This window comes from Apteryx mantelli, chromosome 17 (assembly GCF_036417845.1).
Source record: "Apteryx mantelli isolate bAptMan1 chromosome 17, bAptMan1.hap1, whole genome shotgun sequence".
NCBI classification, from domain to species: domain Eukaryota; kingdom Metazoa; phylum Chordata; class Aves; order Apterygiformes; family Apterygidae; genus Apteryx; species Apteryx mantelli.
Genome location: NC_089994.1, coordinates 4,638,997 through 4,663,841, shown reverse-complemented (window position 1 = coordinate 4,663,841; position 24,845 = coordinate 4,638,997). Strand labels below are relative to the sequence as shown.

At 51.5% G+C, this 24,845-nt stretch overlaps 1 protein-coding gene across 1 annotated transcript in view; it reads right to left on the bottom strand.

Annotated features, from left to right (window-relative positions):
- Positions 1-9,716: 9,716 nt before the first annotated feature.
- The window catches only part of NOS1 (nitric oxide synthase 1), a 45,219-nt gene continuing 30,090 nt past the window's right edge, over positions 9,717-24,845 (bottom strand). The window contains exons 13-28 of the mRNA XM_067307379.1: positions 24,197-24,341; positions 23,652-23,756; positions 23,253-23,311; positions 19,794-19,910; positions 19,328-19,502; positions 18,731-18,869; positions 17,911-17,989; positions 17,122-17,315; positions 16,316-16,485; positions 15,396-15,606; positions 14,422-14,509; positions 14,002-14,123; positions 13,655-13,803; positions 12,480-12,674; positions 11,369-11,487; positions 9,717-10,027 (exon numbers count right to left, since the gene is read on the bottom strand). Of these exons, the coding sequence (XP_067163480.1) occupies positions 10,012-10,027; positions 11,369-11,487; positions 12,480-12,674; positions 13,655-13,803; positions 14,002-14,123; positions 14,422-14,509; positions 15,396-15,606; positions 16,316-16,485; positions 17,122-17,315; positions 17,911-17,989; positions 18,731-18,869; positions 19,328-19,502; positions 19,794-19,910; positions 23,253-23,311; positions 23,652-23,756; positions 24,197-24,341 (2,083 nt within the window). The 3' untranslated portion in view covers positions 9,717-10,011. The remainder of the gene's footprint in view (positions 10,028-11,368; positions 11,488-12,479; positions 12,675-13,654; positions 13,804-14,001; positions 14,124-14,421; positions 14,510-15,395; positions 15,607-16,315; positions 16,486-17,121; positions 17,316-17,910; positions 17,990-18,730; positions 18,870-19,327; positions 19,503-19,793; positions 19,911-23,252; positions 23,312-23,651; positions 23,757-24,196; positions 24,342-24,845) is intronic.

Genomic DNA, 24,845 nt, shown 5'->3' with positions numbered 1-24,845 from the left:
GGTCACACCACTGCCATGTCTGAGGTAACCACTGAGGTCACACCTCTGCCATGTCTCAGGTAACCCCTGAGGTCACACCTCTGCCACCTCTGAGGTAACCTCTGAGGTCACACCACTGCCACGTCTCAGGTAACCCCTGAGGTCACACCTCTGCCACCTCTGAGGTAACCTCTGAGGTCACACCTCTGCCACCTCTGAGGTAACCCCTGAGGTCACACCGCTGCCATGTCTGAGGTAACCCCTGAGGTCACACCTCTGCCATGTCTCAGGTAACCCCTGAGGTCACACCACTGCCACCTCTGAGGTAACCCCTGAGGTCACACCACTGCCATGTCTGAGGTAACCTCTGAGGTCACACCTCTGCCATGTATGAGGTAACCCCTGAGGTCACACCACTGCCATGTCTGAGGTAACCCCTGAGGTCACACCTCTGCCATGTCTCAGGTAACCCCTGAGGTCACACCACTGCCACCTCTGAGGTAACCCCTGAGGTCACACCACTGCCATGTCTGAGGTAACCCCTGAGGTCACACCGCTGCCATGTCTCAGGTAACCCCTGAGGTCACACCTCTGCCATGTATGAGGTAACCTGTGAGGTCACACCACTGCCACGTCTCAGGTAACCCTTGAGGTCACACCGCTGCCATGTCTCAGGTAACCCCTGATGTCACACCTCTGCCATGTCTCAGGTAACCCCTGAGGTCACACCTCTGCCACCTCTGAGGTAACCTCTGAGGTCACACCTCTGCCATGTTTGAGGTAACCCCTGAGGTGACACCACTGCCACGTCTCAGGCAACCCCACTGCCACGTCGGAGGTGACACCAGGGCTGGTGGCCACGCTCCCCTCATGCCAGCCTGACAGCGCAGAGCTTGATGGCGGAGCAGCCCAAATGGACGCCAGCGACAGTACGGTAACTGCTCCTTGCCGTTCTCCGCTGGGAGAGGGCAGCATGGCTCCTGGCAAGGACCGCAGGCCTTCCTGCACACGGCTGCTCCTCCTCCTCTCTCCTGCTCCTTGCAGACAACTTAGGGTCTTTCTTCCATCAGCTGAGCTCAGCCCCAGCTCCGGTAGCTCAGCGTGGACCTGATTTGCGTTGGTGGGGCCCCCCACCTGCCTGCGGGCCTCCCAGCGGCCACCCCACTGCCCTGGCCGGGATGGGGCTCCGGCAGCAGGCTCACTCCCCCGAGCCCTTGGGTCCGCACAGGTCAGTTCAGGGCCAGCTAACGTAGACACAGCACTGATTTAAATCCAGATTTCTGCATGTCCCTCCCTGGAGGTCAGGTCTTCTGCCCTGATCACATCTGTGGCAATCTGTCCTCCTGCTCTCCAGGGCGCATTAAAAAGTAATCTGTTTAAATAAAGGCAGACTGCTACCCGCTTAAAAGAGTGCACGACATTCCCATGTAAAAAGCCATGCCCATAGTCCCAGCTCACTCCCCCAGCCTCCTGCAGCTAGCTATTCCTCTTGCTGGCCAAACTGCTCAGGCCTCTCAGGTCCTGTCTGGACTACTGTTTCTGAGGCTCCAGCACAGAAAGTTGCCCTGCAGATAGTGTGCAAACAGCTCTGCTTGATCAACTGGGGTATTTTTCTGATGGACATGATACAAATGATGTAAAACACGTAATGCTGTGAAGTCAAACAACTTTACAAGAAAGTGTTTCTGTCTTGCAGCTAAATAGATCTCACCAACCAATGCCACCAGCCTGCTTTTTATTTATTAAAGCTCAAGTGGACACACAGAGCAAGGCCAAGATATCAGGAGAGGCTGCTCAGCATTGAGAACCCAGAGATAAGAGAAGAATGAAGTCCACTAGATTTTAGTTCACTTTTTTATTTTGACCGTAATGCAAACAGGCATAAGTATTTTATTCCATAAAATCAGAAGATTTGAACTATACAGAAAGAGGTGCATGCTTTAGAACAATGTGGACATCTTGCAAACAGAGCCAGAGTCAGTCCAAGAGAGGGGCTGGAGTACATTGTACGAATGGCAGAGATTTTAGCAGCATTGAGAGCTCAGAGGTAGGGGAAAACCATGTTTCTGACCGCTTAAAGCACTGGTACGATCAAATACAACTCCTGCTCATCCCTGCTCCCTCTCTCCCCACCCCTTCACTCCTCAGAACAAACCTACCTTAGAATCACAATAAAAGTTACAAAAGAAACTACCCCCCTCCAAACATACCTGTCTTACAGGATGCAAAATGGAAGTAAAGTCAATGTGCCAGTCTTAAATCGCGGCATCATTTTATAAACCAGATGAAGGCACAGTGACATGAGGAGGTGCTGAGAGGAGGCAGGAAGGGGCAGGAGAACCAGAGAGTAGAGAGAGGCTGGAGTCCCTTCTAGCAGAGCAGAATTTACCCACATCTGAGCTTTTAGAAAACCTCTACAATGGAAAGTTTGGGAGTTGCCTGCCCCAAAGCTGCCACCCTTCACAGAGTGGTCCCCTTTCTCATCTCTGCACCACTGCTCTTCAGGAAAAAGGCCACCAGAAAACAAACAAACAAACAAACAAGCAAACCTTTGAGGCTTAGACATTTCAAAGTTGCCTAAGGGAATAAAGGGAATAAATCCCTGTTCCTATTACAAAAATTAATTGGCACTGAATATCAAATTCCCTGGGCAGCTGGCAGAGCTACTACTGTTTCTAACTACATGCAATCTAAAAAGCAATGAGTCCTGGCTGAAAGTCATCTTACTCTGCTCATCTGCCACCTGGGGAATCGTGTAAAATCTAGAAGAACTCCGGATGTTGCTACAGACCAGGCAACCTAACCGTTGCTATTCGCAAGCTCTTTTTAGCATACGGAGCCCAGGGTTTCTGAAGGCATCTCAGGACAGCAGAGCACATTGAGCCTTGGGAATTCTGGACATTTGACTGTTTTGTAGATTCCTAGCAAGCGGAATTTTGCATTGAATTTCATTGGCTATAAAGCCATCACTTCAATGCTGGGCACTGGGAGGTTCTGAAACATCGCTTTCTGTTTCCAGACAGCCTGCTGAGTACTGTAAAGCATATTTTGTTAAGACATGATTCCATATCACAATCACACAGAGAGAAAAATTTAAAAAAGCAGGTTTGGAAGTGGGTAGCTCTAATGCCTGTGGCTCTTTCTGAGACAAAGTGATTGGGTTCCTGTGTGAATTTGAATTTAATTAATGAATCTGAAAGTACATGCAAGTTTTCAGAATGGAAACTCAAGATCTTGAATTAAAAAAAAATTTGGGGGCCACACGACTTTAAAAGATTTCCTACTTCTGCAGCTTGAGGACATTTTCAAGGACTATTCACATAGGGTAGCTTTTCTTTTTTCTTCTTCTTTTTTCAGACAAGTGAAATTCCTCCCCCATCCCCACCCCCCCCCACCAAGCAAATGGTGATTTTTAACTAATTTTAATTTGTCCTCAAAGCGTTTGCAGAAATTTTTTTTTTTGCTTTCCCTGCCTAAAACCAACGTGTGAAAACATAGCAACAGAAAGACACCCTGCCTCAGTTGATCTTTTAGATTGACTTTTTCAGTATTTAAAGTCTTCAAATTTTTGAAGTATTAAAAACACTTGTCCAGCATTATTCACTAGCAGAGGTTTCTGAACCAGCCCTGCAAAGAGCTGTGTGGAAACACTGCAATCAGGCTGTGTAGGAGTCTACCCCTGCCCAGCTCCATAGCCTGGGAGTGACGCACTCCTGCTGTCCCACAGCCCCAGAACGACTTCTTCTCCAAGCTTTGGCCACTGGATACAAGAGAAATCCCAGGTGTCTTGCCTGCTTCCTTGTCAAGGTAATGAAGAGTAGCTGCAAAGCCTTGGCCTGTAGGCTCCCATTAAATAAGGGATTCTCAGGACAAGGCTCACACATCTGATTTTCTTGCTTTTGAAGCGTTTCCTCCCTCCCTGATATCTGGTCAGATAGATACATGACTGAGGAGGCAGGAAAACAGCAGCCTTTGTAGTCAGCTCATTGCTGTGAAGTGCTCTCATCAGAAAACAAGCTACGGCTGCTCAGCTATGAACTCACATTCTGTGTTTTTTTTCCCCTGTGATTTCAATGGCTCAAACTTCCATCACAGCCTTCATTGGCAACATCTGTAGGGGTGGAAGCCAAGAGTTTCTAGTCTGCTTTATTCCTGGCACAGCCAGAAAAAGATATATCTGCATTACAATGCTTAAATATTTCATGAATTGCCCTCGTACCCATACTAAAATCAAGCAGATTTCTAGTAAGGTCTGTTTTACTTTTGGAACCAAGTGCTTTAAAGCAGCAATCTCATTAGCTTTCTCCAGCTCCCCTGAATTCCTGTTAAATACATATGGCCATATGGAAGAAGCTAGAGCTCAGATCTCCCCGTTGAGGGTAGATTTCAAATGGATTACTAGAGAGTCATGCATTGCAGGCAAGTGCAAGTGCTGATTGACACACGTGAAAATACTGTCATCAAGAAATTGCTGCTGCTGTTGCTGCTATGAAAGCCTGATCCTGCAAGCTGCTGAACATCCTCAACGCCACTGAAGCCAACAGGTGTGGCCACAAGGCATCTTGTGTCTGGGAGGACTTGTACTCTGCACTAATTTTGTCTGAGTTCGGGAACACAGTTTTCAGGAGTGTTCTGCACTGGCCACATTTTGTTCCTCCTGTTACAGCGGAGGAAACTGCCGTAACAAAGACAGAGTTACAGCAACGTTGAATGGTCTTGAAAGTGTATCTCCATCTGTTCTGTAAAGGGACTGTGCTCCCCTCTCGAACTATCAAAGCAATTGCAAAGTTATCAGAGCAATTCTGAATCCGAGAACTGGTCCCCAGTGAAAGCAGGAGCAAAATTTAGTTTTGATCATAAAATTCTCCTTCCAAAACACTGGGAACTCTCTGCAGCTCCTCCAGAGGTATAAATCAGAGGACTCCAATTGCTTCAGTGGTACTAAGGTATGCAGCAGCTTTGGCTTAGGCCTGGCGCAAGTCCGTGAGGCTGCAGCACAAACATGCACTTTCCCCCCAACACCTTACTAAAAACGTGTCCCTCCAGTATGTGGTAGGTTTTCACAGACCAGTGGTGCTCACAGAAGGTGGTGTACAGTTTGCACCCAAAAAGACTGTTACCCTGCAAATCCTTCCTACCCCCTATAAAGCCCTGTCAGTGGCAGATAATTGCACAGCACAGCTGAGTAGGGATAAAAATTTGCTCTTAGTTATTCCAGGGGAATTTGCCCACCAAGAATTTCACTTGTAAAATGAAATCATCTGTTCCCCACAACCCCCAGGAGCATCTCTGGAGACAGCAGGAATGGGAGAGCAACTCCAGAGCAGTAGTCTCTTCCCAGCACAAGGCACTGTAAGTCCATTGCCATCCCCAGGACCCACCTTTGCTGAGCAGCTTGCTGTGCCTTTTGGCTGGGCAGACAGGGCAAAGAAGGAGAAAGGAGGGATCTCCAGAGGGAGGTGATGGAGGGAGCCTGGATTATAGCCTGGGAGGGGGTGAGAGGCATCATATATTAACAATAAAGCAACAAATGGAGCAATCACAGTTAGACTGGACACAGAGGTTCATGCAGCTCCATTCTCTTCCCATCTCCTCTTCTGCATAGATACAATCACATTAGCTCAGGATACAAGTGCAGGTTTCCCAGTCATGCATGGACACATTGGCTTATGCTGCTCTGAGCGTGGACTGAGCCTGCCTGCTAGCCAGTGGGGACACATAGGCACAGGATGTGGGACAAGTAGCAAGACAGCTCAAACTCAAACCCAATTTCTCCGGCTAGTGTGGAGGCAACTGGTTCAGTTCCATCAGTGCAATGAGCTTAGGCCTACCCAGCAATGACAGTAGAGGTTTTGCATCTTTGCAGGTCTATTCCTGATAACAGAAGTCTCATTATTTTCTCACTGTCTGTTGGGTATTTCATAAATAGCAATAGAAAGAAGAACAGCAAACTCCCAAGCAGCCCTTCTGGGGAGATGAAACCTTTGAAGTCATCAGCATAGGCAGTTGATACCCTTGCACTGAATGAACAACTTATTTTTCCCTGTTAGTGGACACCGTGGGTTGGGAAAACACAGAACCTTTTCCCATGAGTTTTCAGTTCACACATAACTTTCTGTGGACATTTGAAAAAGTTACAAATTAAAAGGCTGCAAAAAAAATGTAGAATCTTTTGATAATATCTTGAACATCAACTCTTGTGTTTGGAGTAGAGCTTCCTTATGTTTAATCCTTGGGAACTGAAAAGGAGATGAGCTGCTGCAAAACAGACAGTGGTGGTGGACATCCATGATGAGAAGAATTGCACACTTGATGAGGCTGGGAGTCCATCAGGTCTAGTAGCACCTTGCCACAGAAGCCATGTTGGGGGGTGCGGGAGCCTGAAGGGCAGGAGGCACCCCAGGATGATGGATTTCTGAGCTGAGAGCTTGAGGCACAAGACCTCCAGGTGTGACATCCCCAGACAGCTCATCACACTGGTCTGCAGGAGACCCAATCTCGCTCTCTGCCATTTCTGCTTGCTGGAGATATTGTGTCTACACCCACGTGTCAGACACGTCACACTGAGATGAGCAGAGTCTAGACAACTGGTGAAAGAGCCGCATTTGTGGAATGATAAAGCAGATTCACAAGTTTATTTCTCCCTTTGCTGAGGGAGAAAATTAAGCTTGAGGGGAGTGCCGGTCCCCTGCAGGTAAGAGGGATGAAGGAAAAGCTGAGACATCTGGGACTGACTCAACAGAAAACAACAAACCAAATTTCCCAGTCATGTGGCTTGCGAGGAACAAACGGTCCTACTCAGATCAAGGGAACGGAGGGCAGCTCAGAGCCCTGAAGGGATGTAAGCTTCATGGACCTTCATGGCAGGGAGGGCTTTTCTTCTCCTGGGACAGGCAGACTGGCCTTAAAACAGCATTTCCCTTCCAAAGGGCTCTGAAGGCCTCATCTACTTGACGGCTGCTGAACTTGAGATGGTCTGGCTGCCTGCCCCACACAGACACTTTGGAAATCCCACCGAAGGCAACAGGGGAGGCTGAATACACCACCACGTTCCCTTCTCCGCTGCGCTTCCCAGGCATTTTCACTGGCGTATCGGATGGAAGGGGCGAGACGGCAGACTTTGGGGGCAGGAAGAGCAAGCTGATCTCACAGCAGACAGCCTGTAACAGCAACGCTACTTCCAGCTGGGAGATGTTATAGCAAGAGGGGTGGAAAGCAGAACAGAAAATAAAAACAAATTGCCAGCAACATAGGATAAGCTGGAAAGAGGATGAAGACAAGGGCATTTCTTTGGGCACTACCTCCTTTGCAGGTTGCATCGATACTTCTAGGAAAGGGAGGATAAAAGCACAAAGTCTAGAGCCAGAATCAAGCTTCCAAAAAGGAGGGGAATGAGATTGGGATTTGTTCTTTGACTCTGTGTCTGCAGAGTCAGCCATGGGGCTGACTAGGGGCTAGGGACAAGCTTGCTCTATGCTTACAGGTTTAGGGCCAGGGATTTGGCTCCCACAGGCGGGATCTCTGCCCAAATTCACAAGTCACAGTATCTACGAGACCCAGCTCTCCCATCCCACCGACTGCTCTGGGATTAGGGCACAACCCCCAGAGGTGGGCCGGGCGCTGCCTTTTTTCCTGTTCTGCTTGCGACTCTACGTCATGAAGTCCACATGCAGTGTCACAAACCCAGTCCTTCTTGCAGCTGGTTGGAAGCCCTGCTCCGGCTCCCTTCCAGCACAGCGAGCTCGGCTGCGGCCACACCGTGGCAGCATTCATTCGCATTTCACTCCACGCTCGATGCTCTGCTGGGACCAACAAAACTGAGACCTGGATCTCAAATCTCCCCACCTCTGGAGGCCTTTTGCTCCTGGGTTTTCGGGCTAGAGCTGCTTCAAGCATTCAGGGAGTTGAGGTTGCAGAAGGCGGTTATATTGGATGGAAGATGTGGCTAGCCAAGCAGCAGGAAAGGGTAGGAGGCCCCAGCTGAGGGTGTGATACTGCACAGCCTGAGGCCAGCGGAGCCAGTGTGGGTTGCACCACAGGCTGGGAGAGCAGCAAGCCCCATGCAGCTCTTTTTGTTCAGACTGGCTTGGGGCAGCTAATCTTAAACCTCCAAAAGCAAAACTCACCCTTACAGCTCCTGGACAAACCCTCTGCCAGTGCCAGTGCAGGTGCCTTGCTCCATACAAGCGCCAGCACACGGTTTAGCAGAACAGGGGCAGGAGGAAGGGAACAGACCATACTAGCTCAAAATGCCAGCTCCATACCCTGCCTCCAGCGAGAGCTGCAGCCACGCTCTGCCCTCGCCCTGGCAATGAGGGAGGAAGAACCTTCTTCTGCAGGGGCGGAACAGGATGAGGAAGGGAGCAGACAGAGGAAGGGCACACAAGGTCACACGTGCTTTACCTTGCTGACAGCTTTTCCTCTCTAAAAGGGACTGATATCTCCCTGTGACCATGTTAAAGGACCGCTTTTGGGGCCAGATTTTTTGCAGCAGGGTTGAGGTGTGAGTGTGTCAGAGCCCAGAGTCACACAGAGTCTTTGCATCCGATCTCACCTCCCTTGTCATTCGACATGTCCGGGCAGAGACAGCTCGTGCCACTCGCAGGTGGTGCAGAGTCTACTCAGGGGACTGGCTTGCCACCAAGAGGCCACATGTATTTCTTTTGCCAAGCAGGTCACTCCATGCAGGTGGCTTCTGCTCTCGAAGCTGTGCATGGGGTTGGGGCTCTGCTGGCCCAGAGCTGCTCACAAGACCGCACTAAGGTGGAGCTGATGCTCTCTGGGCTTGCAACAGCCCCTGGCGCTGTGTAAGGGACACGGTGAGCCTCAGCAGCCCCCACGATGGCCCAGCGCTGCTTCCCAAGGGCCTTCACTACCAGGAGATGCCTCTTGCAACTGGGGTTGGAGGTGTTCCTCTCTCAGCCTTGGGGCTTTCCAGGCTCTCCTGGACATGGGTTCATGCGTTCACAGCATGTGAAGCTCTAGGATGCAACTGATTCCTGAACCTCTCCTGCCAGCATCATGGCTAACCTGTTCCCCATCTGTGCTGCAGATCGCATGTCTCCTGTAAAGCCTTTTGGAGGACAGTCTGGCTGAGCAGTCAGAGGCGCAGGCAGTCGTTGCCGTGAGTCTCTCCCTGCATGCACAGCCTGCACGTTCAGGGCTTGCTCCTCATGGGAGGACTTTCACGCCAGCGGGAGGGGGACAGCAAAAGGAGCAGGGGCTGGCAGAGGGAGAGACTCATGGGGAACAGGGAGCAGAGAAGGAGGCAAACACAGTGCGGAACCCATTTAGGTGAAATCGTTATGAGTTAATCAGCAACACGTGAATCAGGGACAGCCCGGCCTTCAGATCAAAGCAAGCACTTCTGCACCCAGGCTGCCTGGGGATGGACAAAGTTCATGGGCATGAGAGCATGGCACATCTTCTGCCTCGCGCCTTGGGCATGCGTCCAGGCCTGTGTGAGTCCAAAGGAAAGCAAAGACCACACAAAGATTCAACCAAGTCCCGAGCTGGGGGAAGAGGTGCCCTAGGGAATAGGGGAACAACCCCCAGTTGTGGTCAAGCAACAAGAACTGGCCAACCTGTGTGCCCCCCCACCCAGCCCCCTGGGCCTCTGCTCTCCCCCTAAACACCCAAACTGCAGATGATCACGAGGGTGGTGGTTTCATGCAGCTGCAAAATGCCCTCATGAGGAGAAGGAGAAACGTTAATTTTTTTTTTAAGAGCCACTGTGGATTATAAAGCCATTGTACTTCAGTGGGGAAATCTGGGGAAGGGAAACAGGGGTGAAAAGAAACCGCCACAGGACAAGAGAGAGAGAGAGCAAGAGAAAGAGGAAGAAAAAGAAATAAAAATCATCATCATCATCATTGTCAGGACACAACAACAGGACGAGAGACAGAGCGCTTTCCATGGGCACTTCCCCGTGGAAAAGGTGCCACCGTGTCCGTGAAATACAAAACCCAGTGCCCTCCGGCTGGAGGGGGCAGCAGGACTGGTCTGGCATCCCCTCTGGGGCAAAGGGTCCGGTTAGGAGCAGAAAACCCTGCAAGGGAAAGGGGAGAAAGGCCAGCCTTAGAGGGAGCAGCGAGGAGTGTCGGAGCCCCTTTCCTGATCCGGCTCTTTCTCACGCAGTGGCAGATCTAGCCACTGGGTGCCAGGGCGCAATAGGATTAAGCATTTGGCTGATGCAGAGCAAAGCCACGCGGGACTTTTGTCCTCTGCTGCAAGGAGGGCAGGATGGGATCTTTGGCTGTCTTTTCAGAAAATGGACTATCGCGCTTTCCCGTGTAACCCTCCTGCAGAATGACCCAGCAATTAAAGGCAGTAATCACCACCCGCTTCTTCCCACAGGTCCTGTTGAAGGGACCACATTATAGGCATTAATGTATGGAGCTCTGCGCATCTGGGTGAGGTGGGCAGGTAGGTAACCCTTATCCCTAGAGATGGGAAACTGAGGCCCTCTTTATACAGCGCAAATGCCACTGTGCGTGCTGCATGGGAGCAAGAGTCCTGTCAAACCTCAGGGTGGCTGGGAAACCCGCTCCAGGTCAGCCAGGCACTACACGGCACAGCTGGGAGTGCAGGGAAAGGACTGCACTCCAGGCTGCTCACAGCGCAACACCCCAACGCAAAACCAAGGGGGCGAAACCTGCTAACAAATTCCAAGATGTTTACTTCTTTTGGTTGTTTTTACAAAAATGGAAAGAAAGAAAAGTCTCTAGATCTTTCCAAACTGGGCATGCAGCTGTCAGCGTGGGGACAGCACGGAGACCTCCCTGCTGTGGGTACCAGCCACCCGTTGCCCCAGGAGGCAGCCAGCCCTGCCACAGCCGGCACCAGGAGCCGGGGAGAGCCTCCCTCTCTGTGGGTCCTGCAAACCTTACAGCCCACGTACCCACCTGGCTCACTGTTCAGGGAGCAGAGGGAGGCCACTGACATGACCCAGCACGCCTATTCGCTTCCCGTCAGCGTTTGGATGGGATTGTCGGGTCCAAAATGCTTTGACTTGTCCTACCCCCTTCTTCAGACGAGACTCTGCTGCATCCATGCTAATTGCATTTATCCAGTGGTGCTCTGTAGCTTTTCAGGGGTAGCATGGGACCATGGGTTGGAAAGGGAAAGTCATCGCTCTTCGCCAAGCACATTGGTGCGATGGGTGCGATGACCTGGGAAGGCCAGGGGGATTTGCCCTAGCGAGGTGAGAGCTATTACAGAAAGACTGCCATGCAGTGGCATCTGCTTCCAGTGCAAAAATCAAATGCCTTTTTCAGCCTCAGCTATAAGAAGTGCCATACATGTGAAAAAGTTAAAGCTTCCTTCCCCGTACCACAGCCCACACGCTTGGGAGACAATAACCCGGGTTAAAATAAACATGTCAACTCACTCATCCGCATCTTTTTTGCTCTCCTCAATGAATGCAATAGACTCGGATCTAAGGCGGTTAGTCACTTCATATGTACGCAGGGTGACTCCAAAAATATCCTCGTGGTACCGGCTGTCATCCTGAAACAGAGGACAGCAGAGGGACAGTGAGAAAAAAAAAAAATATTTACAAACAGTTGGTCTTGCTGCAGCACCAGAAAGCTCCAGCGCTGTGGAAAGCTACCCAATACCCACCAAATGTTAGGGGGCCTGTTGCAAGAGCTGATGGGGAAGACAGGCAAGGCAGGGCAAAACAAGTAGGGCGATGAAATGACCTTCCCAAGGTTGCGCTCTGGGGCGGTGACAGAGCCGCTCGGTGCCGTCAACCTCCTCAGCGGCTGGCAGTCCACGAACCGCCTGCCTTTGGGGGCCAAGCAGCCCCAGGCCAGCCCATGCACCAGGGCTTTCACTTGCAAACTTGCTAAAACTGACTCTGGGCTCCCTACACTCCTGAGACCACGTGGGAACATGGTTCAGAAGGGGGTAGTGCCGTGGGGATGGTTGGGCAGCACCGGAGCCATCCGAGCATCCACCCTCGGGCCGGTATCCCAAACCAGAGTTACTTCTGCTTCAGCTGTAACACCTGCAGTTCCATGTTTGCTGAAAGCCACACGGACAAAGGAGATTTTGTGGGGGGGACCTTAAACTGCCCCGTTAGCTTGCTTCAGTGATTGAGGGACAGTGGGGGCTTAGCAAGACAAATAAGCCCTGTCCAGCTATTGGCACTTGATCTGTGCTCCAGGGACATCTGCCCTACCAAGGACACCAAAAGGAGCTTGTATTTAGTGCTCAGTACCAGATGGGGACAGGCTTGTGGCTGGAGCACAGCACATGCTGAGGGGGCTATGGCCAAGAGCCCCTGTAAGCGAGGTGACCTCCACTGCAGACCTAAAGCTTTTGGAGGATCATGCTCCCGACCTTGCCTGGCTGCAGGCAGCGTGCATGGGAGCTGCGGTCCCCCGCAGCACCCGTATCCTCGGTGCTCCCCGGTCTGCAGGAGGAGACACCAGGTGCAGTGCCCTTGGCAGGAGCTCGCACGGTGTCTTGTGGTGCATGGGGGAGATGCTACTCACCCGCAGCTTGCTGATGAAAGCGCCTGCCTCCTCCACTGACAGCTGGCCCTGCTGCCTCACAATGCGCTGAATGGTCTTGAGGACGTCCCCAGCCATAGTAACATCCCCGCACACGTAGATGTGGCCTCCCTGCTCCTTCAGTGCTTTGTACACGGTTTGGGCCAGCTGCTCCTGTAACACGTCCTGCACGTATTTCTGGGGGAGGAGGTGGGAACTGATGTTAACTACAGCTTCTCAGCCCCATCTCCCTGTGTGCTCCATCCAGCTTTGCATGCACCAGCTGCCTCCCATGTGGCAGTGCAATGTGACCACCTCTCAGGGGGAGCACGCCTGCACCTCGCAGCACCCACCAGTGTTCTGCAACCTGCGCTCAAAAACCTGCCCTGCATCCCTTGGGTGCTCTGTGCACAGCTTGAAGACAGCCTGAATGTTGTGGCAGGGGGCGCTGGGTGCCCAAGGGGACGCTTTTCCAGCACCCTTGGGGCTCTGCTTGCAGATGGAGGTCTGGTCCTGAGGACCGCTCTAAGGGTCTGCATCTGCTCAGTGAATCCCCCTAGGAACACCAGGATGCAGGCATGCAGTACCGCTGGAAAAAATATTCAGGTCTAGAGTATGCCTTTCTGGTACCCACAGGAAAATTTAGAGGCAAGTGGGGACTGAGCTGCAGGGCTGGGTGTGGCACTCAGGTGGGGAAAAAGCTGCATGCTTCTTCAGAGCTTGACTGGGCAAGGTTTTGATTTCTGCTCTTCCTTAGCAGACAGAAAAGAGATGAGGCAAGTAGCAAAGCTTCCCTTGGCTGTTGCATTTTCACACCTTCGTATCTCACTGCTGGGCCCCCTCAGGTGGCAGCGGGAATTTGGACCAGACGTTTGCACTGGCTTCAGGCCATCCTCCTGAGGAACATTCCTCCTGGCTTGGGAGGATGTGCCTTTCCCCTTCCTCATCTGCTTTTGCCTGGTGAGGATGGCTCCAGGTCAAAGAGCAAGTGACGGGGGCGCGCAGCCCTGTTGGTGCAGGGATGGGAACAAGCCCTTGGCGCGGGGTTGCAGCGGGAAGGAGGCGATCCTGCATGCACACACAGGTTTGCAATGGCATGCCATGCCGGGCACACTGCACCAGCTGGCCACAGCCACTCGGGGCTGCGCGTAGGGGCTGGAGCAGTGCCTGCAACTCACCTTTGGTTTGTCTGGTTCCCGGGAGTAGGCTGTGTACAACTCTCTGAAGACACCTTGGGTTTTGGCACAAAGCGTCTCCTCTTTGTAAATGTGGTCGATCCTGGATTGCCGGCAGCCAAATACCAGAACCATAGGACAAGGCTTCAAGCCTGAGGGAGAGATGGGGGATGCAATCGGCCCAGGAGACCACCAGTTCCATGGTTCTCCAAACTGCCTCTCCGGCCCCCCTCCGGACCTGCTGGCAGACCCAGTGTCCTGCACAAGACTGCTCTAGCCACCAGGCTGACAGGAGCCTTCCCCAGCCCGAGTGGGGAGGGAGGAGAAAGCCAGCAAGGAGGAGGACCCACCTTTGTGCTGGATTTCAAAAAGCCGCTGCTGCCAGAAACTCCGGAAAGGGGCAATTCCTGTGCCAGGGCCGATCAGGATGCAGGGGACCTTGGGATCCTGGGGTAGGTGGAAGCCAGGCGCTCTGCACAAATTAAAGACACCAGTTAAACCCAAGCCCGATGTCCTCTCCTTCACCTCTGCCCATGTGAGGCCAAGGCAAGCTGAAAGGCAGCCCAGAGAGGGAGGGGTAAAAAATGAAGTGAATTTTCAGAAAGCGACATTTTAGTGCAGAAGAGCTACGTCCTGGAGGAACCCATTTGAGCACAAAGCCAGGCCTGTTTTCTGTGCTCCCTTGGTGCTTTACAAGGGAGAATCCAGAGCAAAGAGCTCCTCTGGCAAGGGGCTTGCCACATCCTTCTAACCTCTCACGGATCACTCACCCTCTTACAAAACAGGGCACTACTTCATCAGTCTGTATCCGATTCAGCCAAGAGGAGCAGACTCCGTGGTGGATTGGTCCTTCACCATCTAGGAGGTGAGAGAAGAAAGTCTGTACTCAACACCCCAGCAGACTACTCCAATTGCTTTCCTTTCTGAAACCCTCTCTACTACATCCCCATCTGCACACCTCACTAAACCCCAGCACCCTTTAATATCTCCACATCCATCCCACACAGACTTGGTAGAAACTGGACACTTGGATCCTCCACAGAGCTACCCCAGCTCGCCCTGAAGCCAGCCCTGGACCACTATCACCACACTTAGGAAGCACCCATCTTTTCCTCAGTCCTTTTTGACTGAAGCAGCACCCTACTGTGGGGCTTCCAGGCACAAGGTCTCCAGGATCTCTCTGCTGACGGTTGGTTCTCAAAAGCCTCCCTTCACTATGGTGTCTGCAAAGCTGCATCCTCCCCAGCCAGATTCCTACATGCGGCTGCATGCCTCGCTGCTGTGGCAGCCCCCTGACGGATGGCCAGTATCTCTCCCAGTGCCCCTCATGCTGTGGGGGCAAAGGGGCTGTTTCTCCCTACATGGTGAGCAGGGCAGCTGGGACTTATCAGTGCTTGTGCAGGTACTGAAATCTGGCTAGTTGTGGCAGTGTGGACTTCAGCACGGGCAAGCAAATGATCCCACGTGGAGCTCAGAGACACTGTGATTAATTTGTTGCTGATACCTGAGCCAGCTCTGGTGTCTCTGCTGTGCACTACCCTTAGATATGTAGCTGTTCTCCATAATGTGGGACAAAAGTGTTATGGTCTAAAGGAATCTGGTCACTGCAACAGGCAGAAAGACTTTAAAATAACATCTCTCTGCCAAAGACATGTTTGTGTTGCTCATATGTTAATGGTCTTCTCCCTGGTCCCCACACCTAGCCTGTCTCTACTGACCCTTGCATGAGCACCCTCTGTGGTACCTCTAGTGCGGTAGGAGACCACTGCCACGGTGAGGTGGACCTCGCCTGGGTACATGTCCGGGGAGGAGCTGATGGAGTAGTAGCGTGGCTGGAGCAGGGGGAGCTGCGTGAGCAGGAGCGTGGAGGGCATCTGTACGGAGCGGAACTCCTCCAGCACCTCCACGATAGTGGGGTTCTTGGACCATTTCCATTCCTCGTACTCCTGCAAGCCCTGCAACCAGGGAAGGAAGGGAGGCGAGAGCTGAAGCATCTACCTCTTCCAAGCCTGGTATCTCTATCAGTTTCCCACCAGGCCTGTGGCAGGGTGAAGGTGGGGGAAAGTGGAGGCAGGCAGGACGAGCCCTGCTGTCCCATGTGTAGACTCAGCAGAACCACATGTACATTGTGTGGGATAAAAAAGTTCCCAGCTTTACCCAGGGCCTTGAGGAACTTGGGGCTCAAGCACAGTGTTCAGTGGCAAGGGATCTGGCTTCAGCACCCATCTCTGTTACAGATTGCCTGCCTGTTTTCAGGCCACTCTGTTTCAAAGTCTTCATTTGTGCTGGGAAGTTGAGGTTATATCTAGAAGTTATTTCATCTGGGGCTGAAGGATTGGGCTACTAAATAGAGAAAATAGTCCTGGGGGAAGGAGCCACGTGGAAGATGATGCTCAAGGGGAAGGACTGCATCCTGGGGCATGTCACAAACCATTTCTATGTCCATAATGGGCAACCCTTAAGGAATCCTGCTCTCACCTCTGAGAAGGAAAATTATTGACAGTGACTCACGTATACACTGTCCTTCCTGATCACATATGTCCCATGAAGCTCCATGGACACCCACACGTAAAGGTGGAGGAAATCTGACTACTCACTGACTACTGACATAAAGTCAGAAAAACAGCCCCTGTGAGTCCCTCCTATTGGGATTTGAGGCTTTACCTTGCTAAGGACCTGAAGACGTTTCTTCTCCTTCTCACTGGTGGCCAGTAAAGCAAACTGCTGCAGCAGCAGGGGCGTTGGAGGGGTGGTGATGTCCAAATAGTACTTAAATGCCTGGAAGATGGTGCATGGAGGGACACGGTTCTCATCTGTCCAGTTACTGATGACACCTGCCAGGAGGGAATCCAGCACAACCATGGGATCAGCTGAACTTAAGAGTGAAGGTGGACAAATCCTTGCTTTCATTCACCCTGCTCAGCTCTGACAGTGGATGAAGAAGAGCCGGAAAGAAGAGTCAATGAGATATCCTCATGCTAAAAGTGAGACACTGTGCAATGTGCACAAATACAAAGTCACCTTCAGCCTTGGTCACTGAGTTAATGCCATTTTCCATCTTCTGTTGCAATATGCATGGCAGTAGGGCATCAAACCCGTTCCCAAAATATAATATTGGGATGGTCCACCAAGATCCCTTAACTCTTCTTTCCAGCACTAGAGTTTGCTCATCCCATGAGAATGTAAATGCCTTTAGTTTGTCTGAAAATCTAGGAAACATCTTCCCCAGGCTCCTGCTCACCCTTCAAACCTTTGCCCTATGCTCTGAGTGCAGATTAGCAATGGATTTGGGCAGAAGAAGGTGAAAGGAGGTGCTCCCAGTTCAGGCAAATGCACCAGTGAGATGGGAAATGATTCTTCCTGGGGTCATCTATATCCCTGAGGAGCTACAGCAACCACTGTGGGGTGATGGGTGAGGACGATAGACTCTGTTTATGGCAAGGCTGCTTCTCTGTGCTGGCCCTGGTTACCTAGAGCTGTGTTCCTCTCCTCCAGGAGCTCCACCTTCACCAGCTGGTTGGCTGGAGGGGCATCTTCTAGCCTGTCGATCAGGGCATTGACCAAGTCTTCGTGGTTCCCTGGAAACACACCTAAGTGGTCCCCCGGCAGGTACTGCAGTTCCTGGTGTCCATTGGTGTGAAGTCGCACAAAAATTGTTGAGCGACTACAGGGAAAGGACAAAAATCAGGACATGTTTTTGAGGAGTCTTTCAGGGAGTCACTGAGCTCTGTCCTATACAGCTTTGAGAGCCATTGGGTGTGCTGGGTGATGGTGGTAGGTCTAAGCCCTGGTGTGCATGCCCCATTGAACACATCACCAAAATCACCATCCGGAGCTAGAAAGGGCCAGGCACCACCCTCACACTGCGACACCCTCTCCCTTCCCAGCCGCTGACTCACAGTCAGGGAATGTTAAAAAGGGGAAGATCATTTAGCCTCTTTCTTCAGCAATTTTATCCTTTCTTTAAATACACCCTGCCGCTCCACAAGTGCGGCAACCCATCTTTTCCTCGTCTTTACAGGCAGGAGGCTAATTTATGTAGTGGTAGAGCTTTCGCTGTATTAGAAGCTAGAAAATACTTCACCGGGTTAGCATAGCTTTCAGCCTAGATTATAACTTAGGCCACACTTGCACAAAGATGGTATCCATGGGACATTTAGGGTTCAAGAAATATATGCAACACTTTGTGCACAAATATGTTTGGGTGCAAAGAGAGTGCATTCATCTCCCACGGGCCACAGGATACCTGCACCTCCTACCTGGATTTTGGACTCTGCAGGTTCTGGCGTGTTATAAGCCGGGCTGCAAAGACTCGTTTTTTGTGAATGCTGTATAGGCCTGTGAAGGAGAAGAGTCAGTGAACCAAAGCAGCAGAGAGTGGCCAAAGCAGACAGCTTCTGGCTTTTGCAGAGACATTGTCCACCACTGCCTCTCCTTCAAAGCCCTCCAGAGGGCTTGGAGAGTCAGAAGCCACAAGAAGGAACCAAATGTGTGCCCTGTTTTGTTATTGACTGAGGAATCCTCAGAAAGCACCTGCACAAGGAGCAGAGATGTGCCTTCACATGCAGGCATGCACCACTCGCTGCCAATACCACCTGGCTGGTAACTAAGCACTTGAATTTAGGAAGAGCTAAGCCAGTGCTACAGATCATCAGCTGCAGGAGCCATGCTGTGGGGCCATGTGTCAGTGGGCTGGACCTGCTATTACAACGCAACACTCAGAGGAGCAGGATTTGAACAAAGAGTTTGGAAAGCTCCCAGATTTCCAGCTCTTTGCTTCGAAAAAGGGGTCAGGAAGACGGAGATCAGATCATATCCTAACATCTCGGTTACCCAGATACAGAGAGGAACCAGCCAGCAGCCAGAGGGGCTTGAGACTGCCACAAACAGCTCGTCAGGCACAGCCACAGGGTAAGAGGGAGAGGCAGGGCTGAAATGCTGTGCATTTAACACAGAGATTGAGGAAGATGGGGAATTTGGGTGAGGAGGTTTGTCTCCTTTGCCCCCAGTAAGCGCATCATGGCTCCTCCTCAACCTGGCCCACATCCAGGGCCCTCTTGGGTAACCTCATGTGTGTACCTTGTGTGAGCTCAGGGGCCTCGGCCACGTAGGTCAGGCGAAACTTGCTCCTCTTCCAGCTCCGGTCGTTGCTGATGAGGGAGTTGTTGGCCTTCTCGATGTTCACATCATCGCCCACGCAGAACACATCGCACGCTGCCTGCAGCACACACCAGGCTCTCACGCAACTCCCTGCTTCACCCAGGCTTTCCATGACGTCTGGCCAGCCCCACAGTCCCCAGCAGGACCCCATCATCCCACCCCACCTCAGCCAACACATGTTGAAGGGAAGCCATGATGGGGTAGCTCTAGACCACAGCGACCAGGGGCACGTCTCGGGGTGTCTGCCTCCACTGGGCATCTGGGATAACTGAAGAGGAATCCAACACCCTCTGGCAACTATATAGCTCAAACCACAGCTTCAGCTCCACCAAATTTTGAGGAACCTCAAGAAATTGTGTTTCTTTGTGGTGGGCCAAGCTCCCCAAAAACCCGGGATCCCAGTATAGGGAAGGAGAGGCTGGGTTTAGATCCAGCTCTAGCCAGAGGCTTTGCAGGCTCTGGCCCTGTGTCCTTCTCCCCTCTGCTCCTCCCTGAAGCGTAAAGGAAGAGGGCTACCTTGAAGACCTTCTTGGCCCAGGTCCTGAAGGACTCCTCCTGGCCACAGAGCTCATCCCCTTCTCCCATGCGGAGGATCCTCTCTCCACCCAGCTCCTCCAGGAGGGTGTCTACCGCCCGGGCAAAGGCGCAGAAATGGGGGTAAGCACGCGATCCCAGCCCAAACACAGAGAACCTGCAGAGAGGTGACACAGCGTCAGATACAGAGCCTGAAGGGACACCGTGCCACTTGGGACACCACTGCCTCCCCCTCCCACACTGGCATTGCCAGCACCAACCTGGGGGAATGTGGAGGGATTTGTATGCTGCAAAAATGCATCATGTTTTAGGAAAGAGCTGTGGTAGGAGAAAGGGGTCTGTACAGCAGCAGCACCAGCTCTGTCCCTTCTGCAGCTCCTGAAGACAGACTTAATCTTTTCTGCCTGGACCGGCAAGAAGTTATTGCCTCCCACCCCATCCTATTTACCTGACATTAGCCAGGGGCCCTGTGCTTTCAAAGTTGTCCCTGGAGTCAGGCCCGTCGCCTGAAGATTTTCGTGCATCCGAATAAGATGAGACGCTGTTAAAACGGACCTTGTAGCTCCTGTGAACAGCAACAGCATGGAATATTACAGTGGTGACAGTAGATGTTGTTCACGCAGGGCTATGCGCTCCCCTGGCAGCCAGCACATTACATCCCCCAGCTGGGTCTGATCTGCTCTATGGGGTCCTCCAGGCAGACCCTGATGTTGACCATCACATTGTCACCAGCTGTGCAGAGCTGACAATACCTTTGGTCTTAACTGTCCTTCCCTGGCTATATGCAAGGTCGGGCATGTGTACGAATATATACTTTTGAAGGTTTTTCCATTCATAGGCAGTGAAAAAAAGTAAAAGGAGGGGACAAGGAGGGGGAAGGGGAGAGGAGAAAAAAAATCTGAAAACAGCAGAAGTATTTCTGAATTGAACCATCTTCAGAAATTGCTCTACACAAGAGTTTCTAAATATACTGCAAGAGCAATGAAGCTGTAGTGTGTGGATGAGTCACAGCGGACCTCCTGCACCCAATACACTACACAGAGGAGACTGAACCCTCTGAGCAAAATAACTGCCAGGACTGTAGAGCCCTGTGCTTGCCACCTCTGCTCGGGAGCTGCTCATGGCGACCTACCCTGTTCCAGACCTCTCCTGACCTGCTCCCCTTGTCTCTTCCTCTCAGACTCTTGATTCACTCCATCTGGATGGAGCTGTATCCTCTGCTCTCCCTGGGCCATGTCCTCACCTAGGGTAACATAGCGAAGGCAGAGTAACCTGGCCTACAGGTTTAGATGGGCATGAGGCCTGTAACCTGCTGGAGGCACCTGGGCAGCTCTGATGCTGCAGCTGAAGAGCCTGGAAAGCCTGGTCCTGTCAGGTCAGTGCCCACCAGGACTCAAAGGGGCACAGGTACAGCCCGAAACTTCAACTACCATGCAAAAGGGGTCTCTTCCCCTTCACCAAAACATGATGTTTTACAGGGTTAGTCCCAAATGCTGCTGTAACACTATTCTGTGGCAGCTGGGTCCAGGTATAGCAACCTACTCACATTGCTTCTGTAATAATCATTTTGATCACCCAGAATACATGAACTATCTCACGCACCTCTGATGGCCCAGAGCAACATTTTCCCTCAACCACTGCAGGCAATGCAGTGGCATATGAATGCCTCTGAGAATCCTTGGAAAACCCTTGCTGTACTGTCTAGTGTTGGACAATTCATGGAATTGAATATTTGATCATAACAAAAAGCCTCAGCTGTGGACAGATCCATGGCCACAGTGCTCTGGCAAACTCATTGAGAGACCATGGCTTAGAGAGGTTGCTGGTCCCCACCCCAGGGTGGTCCCAGCCACCAGCTCAGCATCTCCCAGCAGGAGATGCCCCTCTTCTCTAGATCATCTCCTCCAGGCCTCTTTTTACTACTGCAAAAGCTTTTTTCATGTCTAATGTCAGCATCTCTTGCTGCCATCCAGATCTATGACCTCTTGGCCTGTCCTGGGGGAGGCCACAGGGAATAATTTATTCCTTCCTCCTCTGCAGTCACCTTTTCCATATGTGAAATCTGCTACCACACTGCATTTCTGTCTTCTCCAGACAAAATGGCTCTCACCTTTTTGCTCTGTCCTTGTAGGTCTTTTTTTCCAGCACTCTGACCACTTTTGCTGTCATGTAACCAAGCCACAGGCTGTTCTGGCCCTTAGAAACTCTTGCCAGTCCCTTAAATTACATTTAGAGGTGGCTGGGGCAGCCAACACTGAGCTCAGGTGCTTTTGTCCTCCTCAAATCTGCCTGGCTTGCTGGGGGTGGCACCTCCGCACCCAACCGTATGTTGCACCAACCCTGCCCCAAAAAATAGGAGATCCTTGGGGTGAGAGCCACATACAAAATGCCCTGGCACCTTCTTCATCCAGACACCTTCAGGGCAGCCTGCATGTCCCGTTTTGCCAGCTGTCCCCATTAAGGGATGAGGCCATTAGAAACCTAATGGGTTTTTGGCTTGCAAGCCCTGCAGGGATCAGTCAGATGACTTGGCTGCACAGCAAGGAGGCCACTTGAGGGCTGTGTAACCAACAGCACAGAGGTACAAACTGGTGTGCAAAGACTGAAGGGCCTGCCCTGCCCGACAACATTCAGTGCCACACTCGGCTGCCCTGGGCACTGCTCTCCGCTGCCCAAGGGGAAGGTCCCGGGCTCTGATGTCCCATTAAACAGCACTATCACTGGCCGGTACTAATTCCACCTTGATTAAGGAGCAGCCTTTTATCAGTTGCCTGCATCGCTATGTTAACTCAGGAGAAATGCCACAGTGAAGCAGTGTCCCAGTTAAGCAGAGTAAATTGTACTTTATAGCTAAAATAAGAGGAGGCCCCAAAAGATTAACACTTTGCCAGCTGTCCTCACATCCCAACCTCTGGGACGTGCACAGAGATGCTCAAGGCTCATCCTTCACCAATGGGAGTTTTCTAAAACCCCAAGCCCTGTCTCCAAGGTACTGGTTCTGGTCTCAGTGTTACAAAAATCACAGCCAGAATTTTTAACAGCTCTTATTTTCCCTAGAAATATTTTTTGCATGATGCAAGAAGGTAGCTTTGGTTCTCAAATGCTCTCTGTCCTTTTGGCCCGCCTACATCCACACAGCTGGGAACTCCCCTCTTCCTGCAAGTCTCACTATTTTTGTGTCTCCTTGAAAGCCTCAGCTATAGGACTTAATGATTGTGGGTGAATTCCTGCTTTTATCTGTTTTTCTGTAGCCACCTGTCTCTTACAGCTGCAGAGAAAAACTTTAAAATGCCAGCCCTACAGTCTCAAATCCCAGAAGGCAACTGAAAAGAACCACAGATTTGGTATTTTAATAAACTCTTCACTTTTGAAAAGTATTTGTCGGTCGGCAGCTGTGCTTCCATCCCTCGTGACAGAACAGCTTTAAAAACTCATGTGAATGCTACAACTCACGTGTGACCGCCTGCAGGGATGCAAGGCACATCCCCACCTTGCAGGACCTTGATTTAGGGACCCCTGCAAAAGCACAGTGTACATCACGGTATCCAGGGGGTGAGGGTGGTGGTGGCTGGGGCAGCACTGAAAAGCAGGGGATCTCGGTTCATATGGATGTGTCCTAAGTGCCTTGCCCATGGGACATCTGTGGCCGGGAATTATGCCAGGGAATTATAAGCCAGAGTCCACATACATGCCTGACTCGGTGCTATTGCCCTCCCTGTGACCTCAGCCTGCTCCACCCCTGGTTCTCCAGGCAGGTCCCATCCCTCCAACCTTTGCAAACTTGCAACCTGTGTTGGGATTTCGCTCTCCCTTCCGAGAGGAGGAAAACCAAGAGAGTCGGCTGTCCTGGCTACTGAGGCTGCCTGCTCTCCGGGGTTGTGAGTGGGGGTGTGTGTGGCACTCTTACTTCCTCTCCTCCAGGTTGGAGTTGGGATTCTTCATTTCCATTAGCGCGCAGCCAAATTTCTACAGAGAGAGAGAGAAAAAAAAAAAACAAACCCACAGCAAAGGCCATCAGGTTTGCAAATCTAGCTACAGGAACCAAAGGAGTGACCAAAGCCTGGCCTGGGTCCATTAATAAGTCATTTGTCTCACAGCTGGCGAGGGAATAAGTAGATATCCCCGTTTCAGAGAGCTGGAAGCAGAGATAGGCACAGCACCAAGTATGACACAGTACCCAGGCCCTGTTTCAGGCCATTTCAGCATGCAACAGCTGAGCTTGGAGGGGATGCCCTTCTCTGCTCTCCACTGCCTCTCCTCTGCCCATATCCCTGCAGTGGTTACCTGTCCCCGTGGTCTGTCTTACCTCTCCATTCTCAGGTGGGTCTCCATTGCCAAAGGTGCTTGTGACCACCAGGACCATGGTTTCATGCTCTAGGTGGACTATGTCATACTCATCCATAGACATCACCTGGGAGCAACAGAGATGTTAGCAAGAGTGCCTAGGTGAGGAGACCTACCACCAGCCAGTCTGCTGAGCCCCTGCTACCTAAGGGCAGGAACTGCATCTACTGGCTGATTCCAGGCCAGTGCACTGGCAGAAATCTCTGCACCAGGAGGATGAGAACAAGGGACTTAAAGAGACACAGACAAATCTCCCCTCAAAACTTTGGGGCTACCTGAGAAGCAGAATACAAAGTAGGCCCCAACACTTGCTGGGGTATTAGCTGGAAATGCTGTTCACATGCAGGCTTCTCTTGAGTAACCCAGACTCACCAGGCCACATTCTGGGAGCTGCTGAGGGCCCACACAAGATGGGAAGGTACACATGTGTTGCCCAAGAGCCATTTATTTCCTTGGACCACCCACAGGTGTGTGCAGTCTTGCAGGTGCTGGGAGCTAGTACACTACCTTGGCATCAAAAGCATGCTTGAAGATTTCGCACAGGGTTTTTGCATAGACCTGGGACTTCCCTGTTTCTGTGGCGTACAGGATGGTCGCTTTGACCCGCTTGGCCATGGCCTGCCCCATCAATTTGGCCGAGAACTTCACAGCTCTAGGAAGCAAGAACAAATCCCCATAAGAGAGTAATAGGAGTGCCCACCTCCTTATTAGTGCCTCTAGCCCAGACTATTCAGAGCATATTTATTATTAAATGAACAGTCTGCCTTCAAAACTGCAACACTTTTTTGGTGTTATATGCCAAATATGGACACTATGGAGGAGCCTATTTGTCTTGACTTATCAGAGAGGAAGACTGGATTGGGGTGGGGGTTTGAACACAGAGCTGAAGTGCCTTGGTGGGCAGAAGAAAGGAGGAAAATGCTAAACCAGGTTTGGAAGGGCTCTTTCTGCAGGGACAGAGAAGCCGAAGAAGAACCTGGGTGGCAGTCACTGAGATTAGCAGTTAACTTCAAAGCAAAAGCCAGAGCCTAACCAGAGACCAAGCTACTGAAGGAATAGTGACTTCTCTGTCTCTTCATGTCTTTAAATCACACCTGGCTGCCTTTCTGTAGGAGTTGTCCTAGCCAAGCAGAAGTGCCCAGGCTCCACACATCAC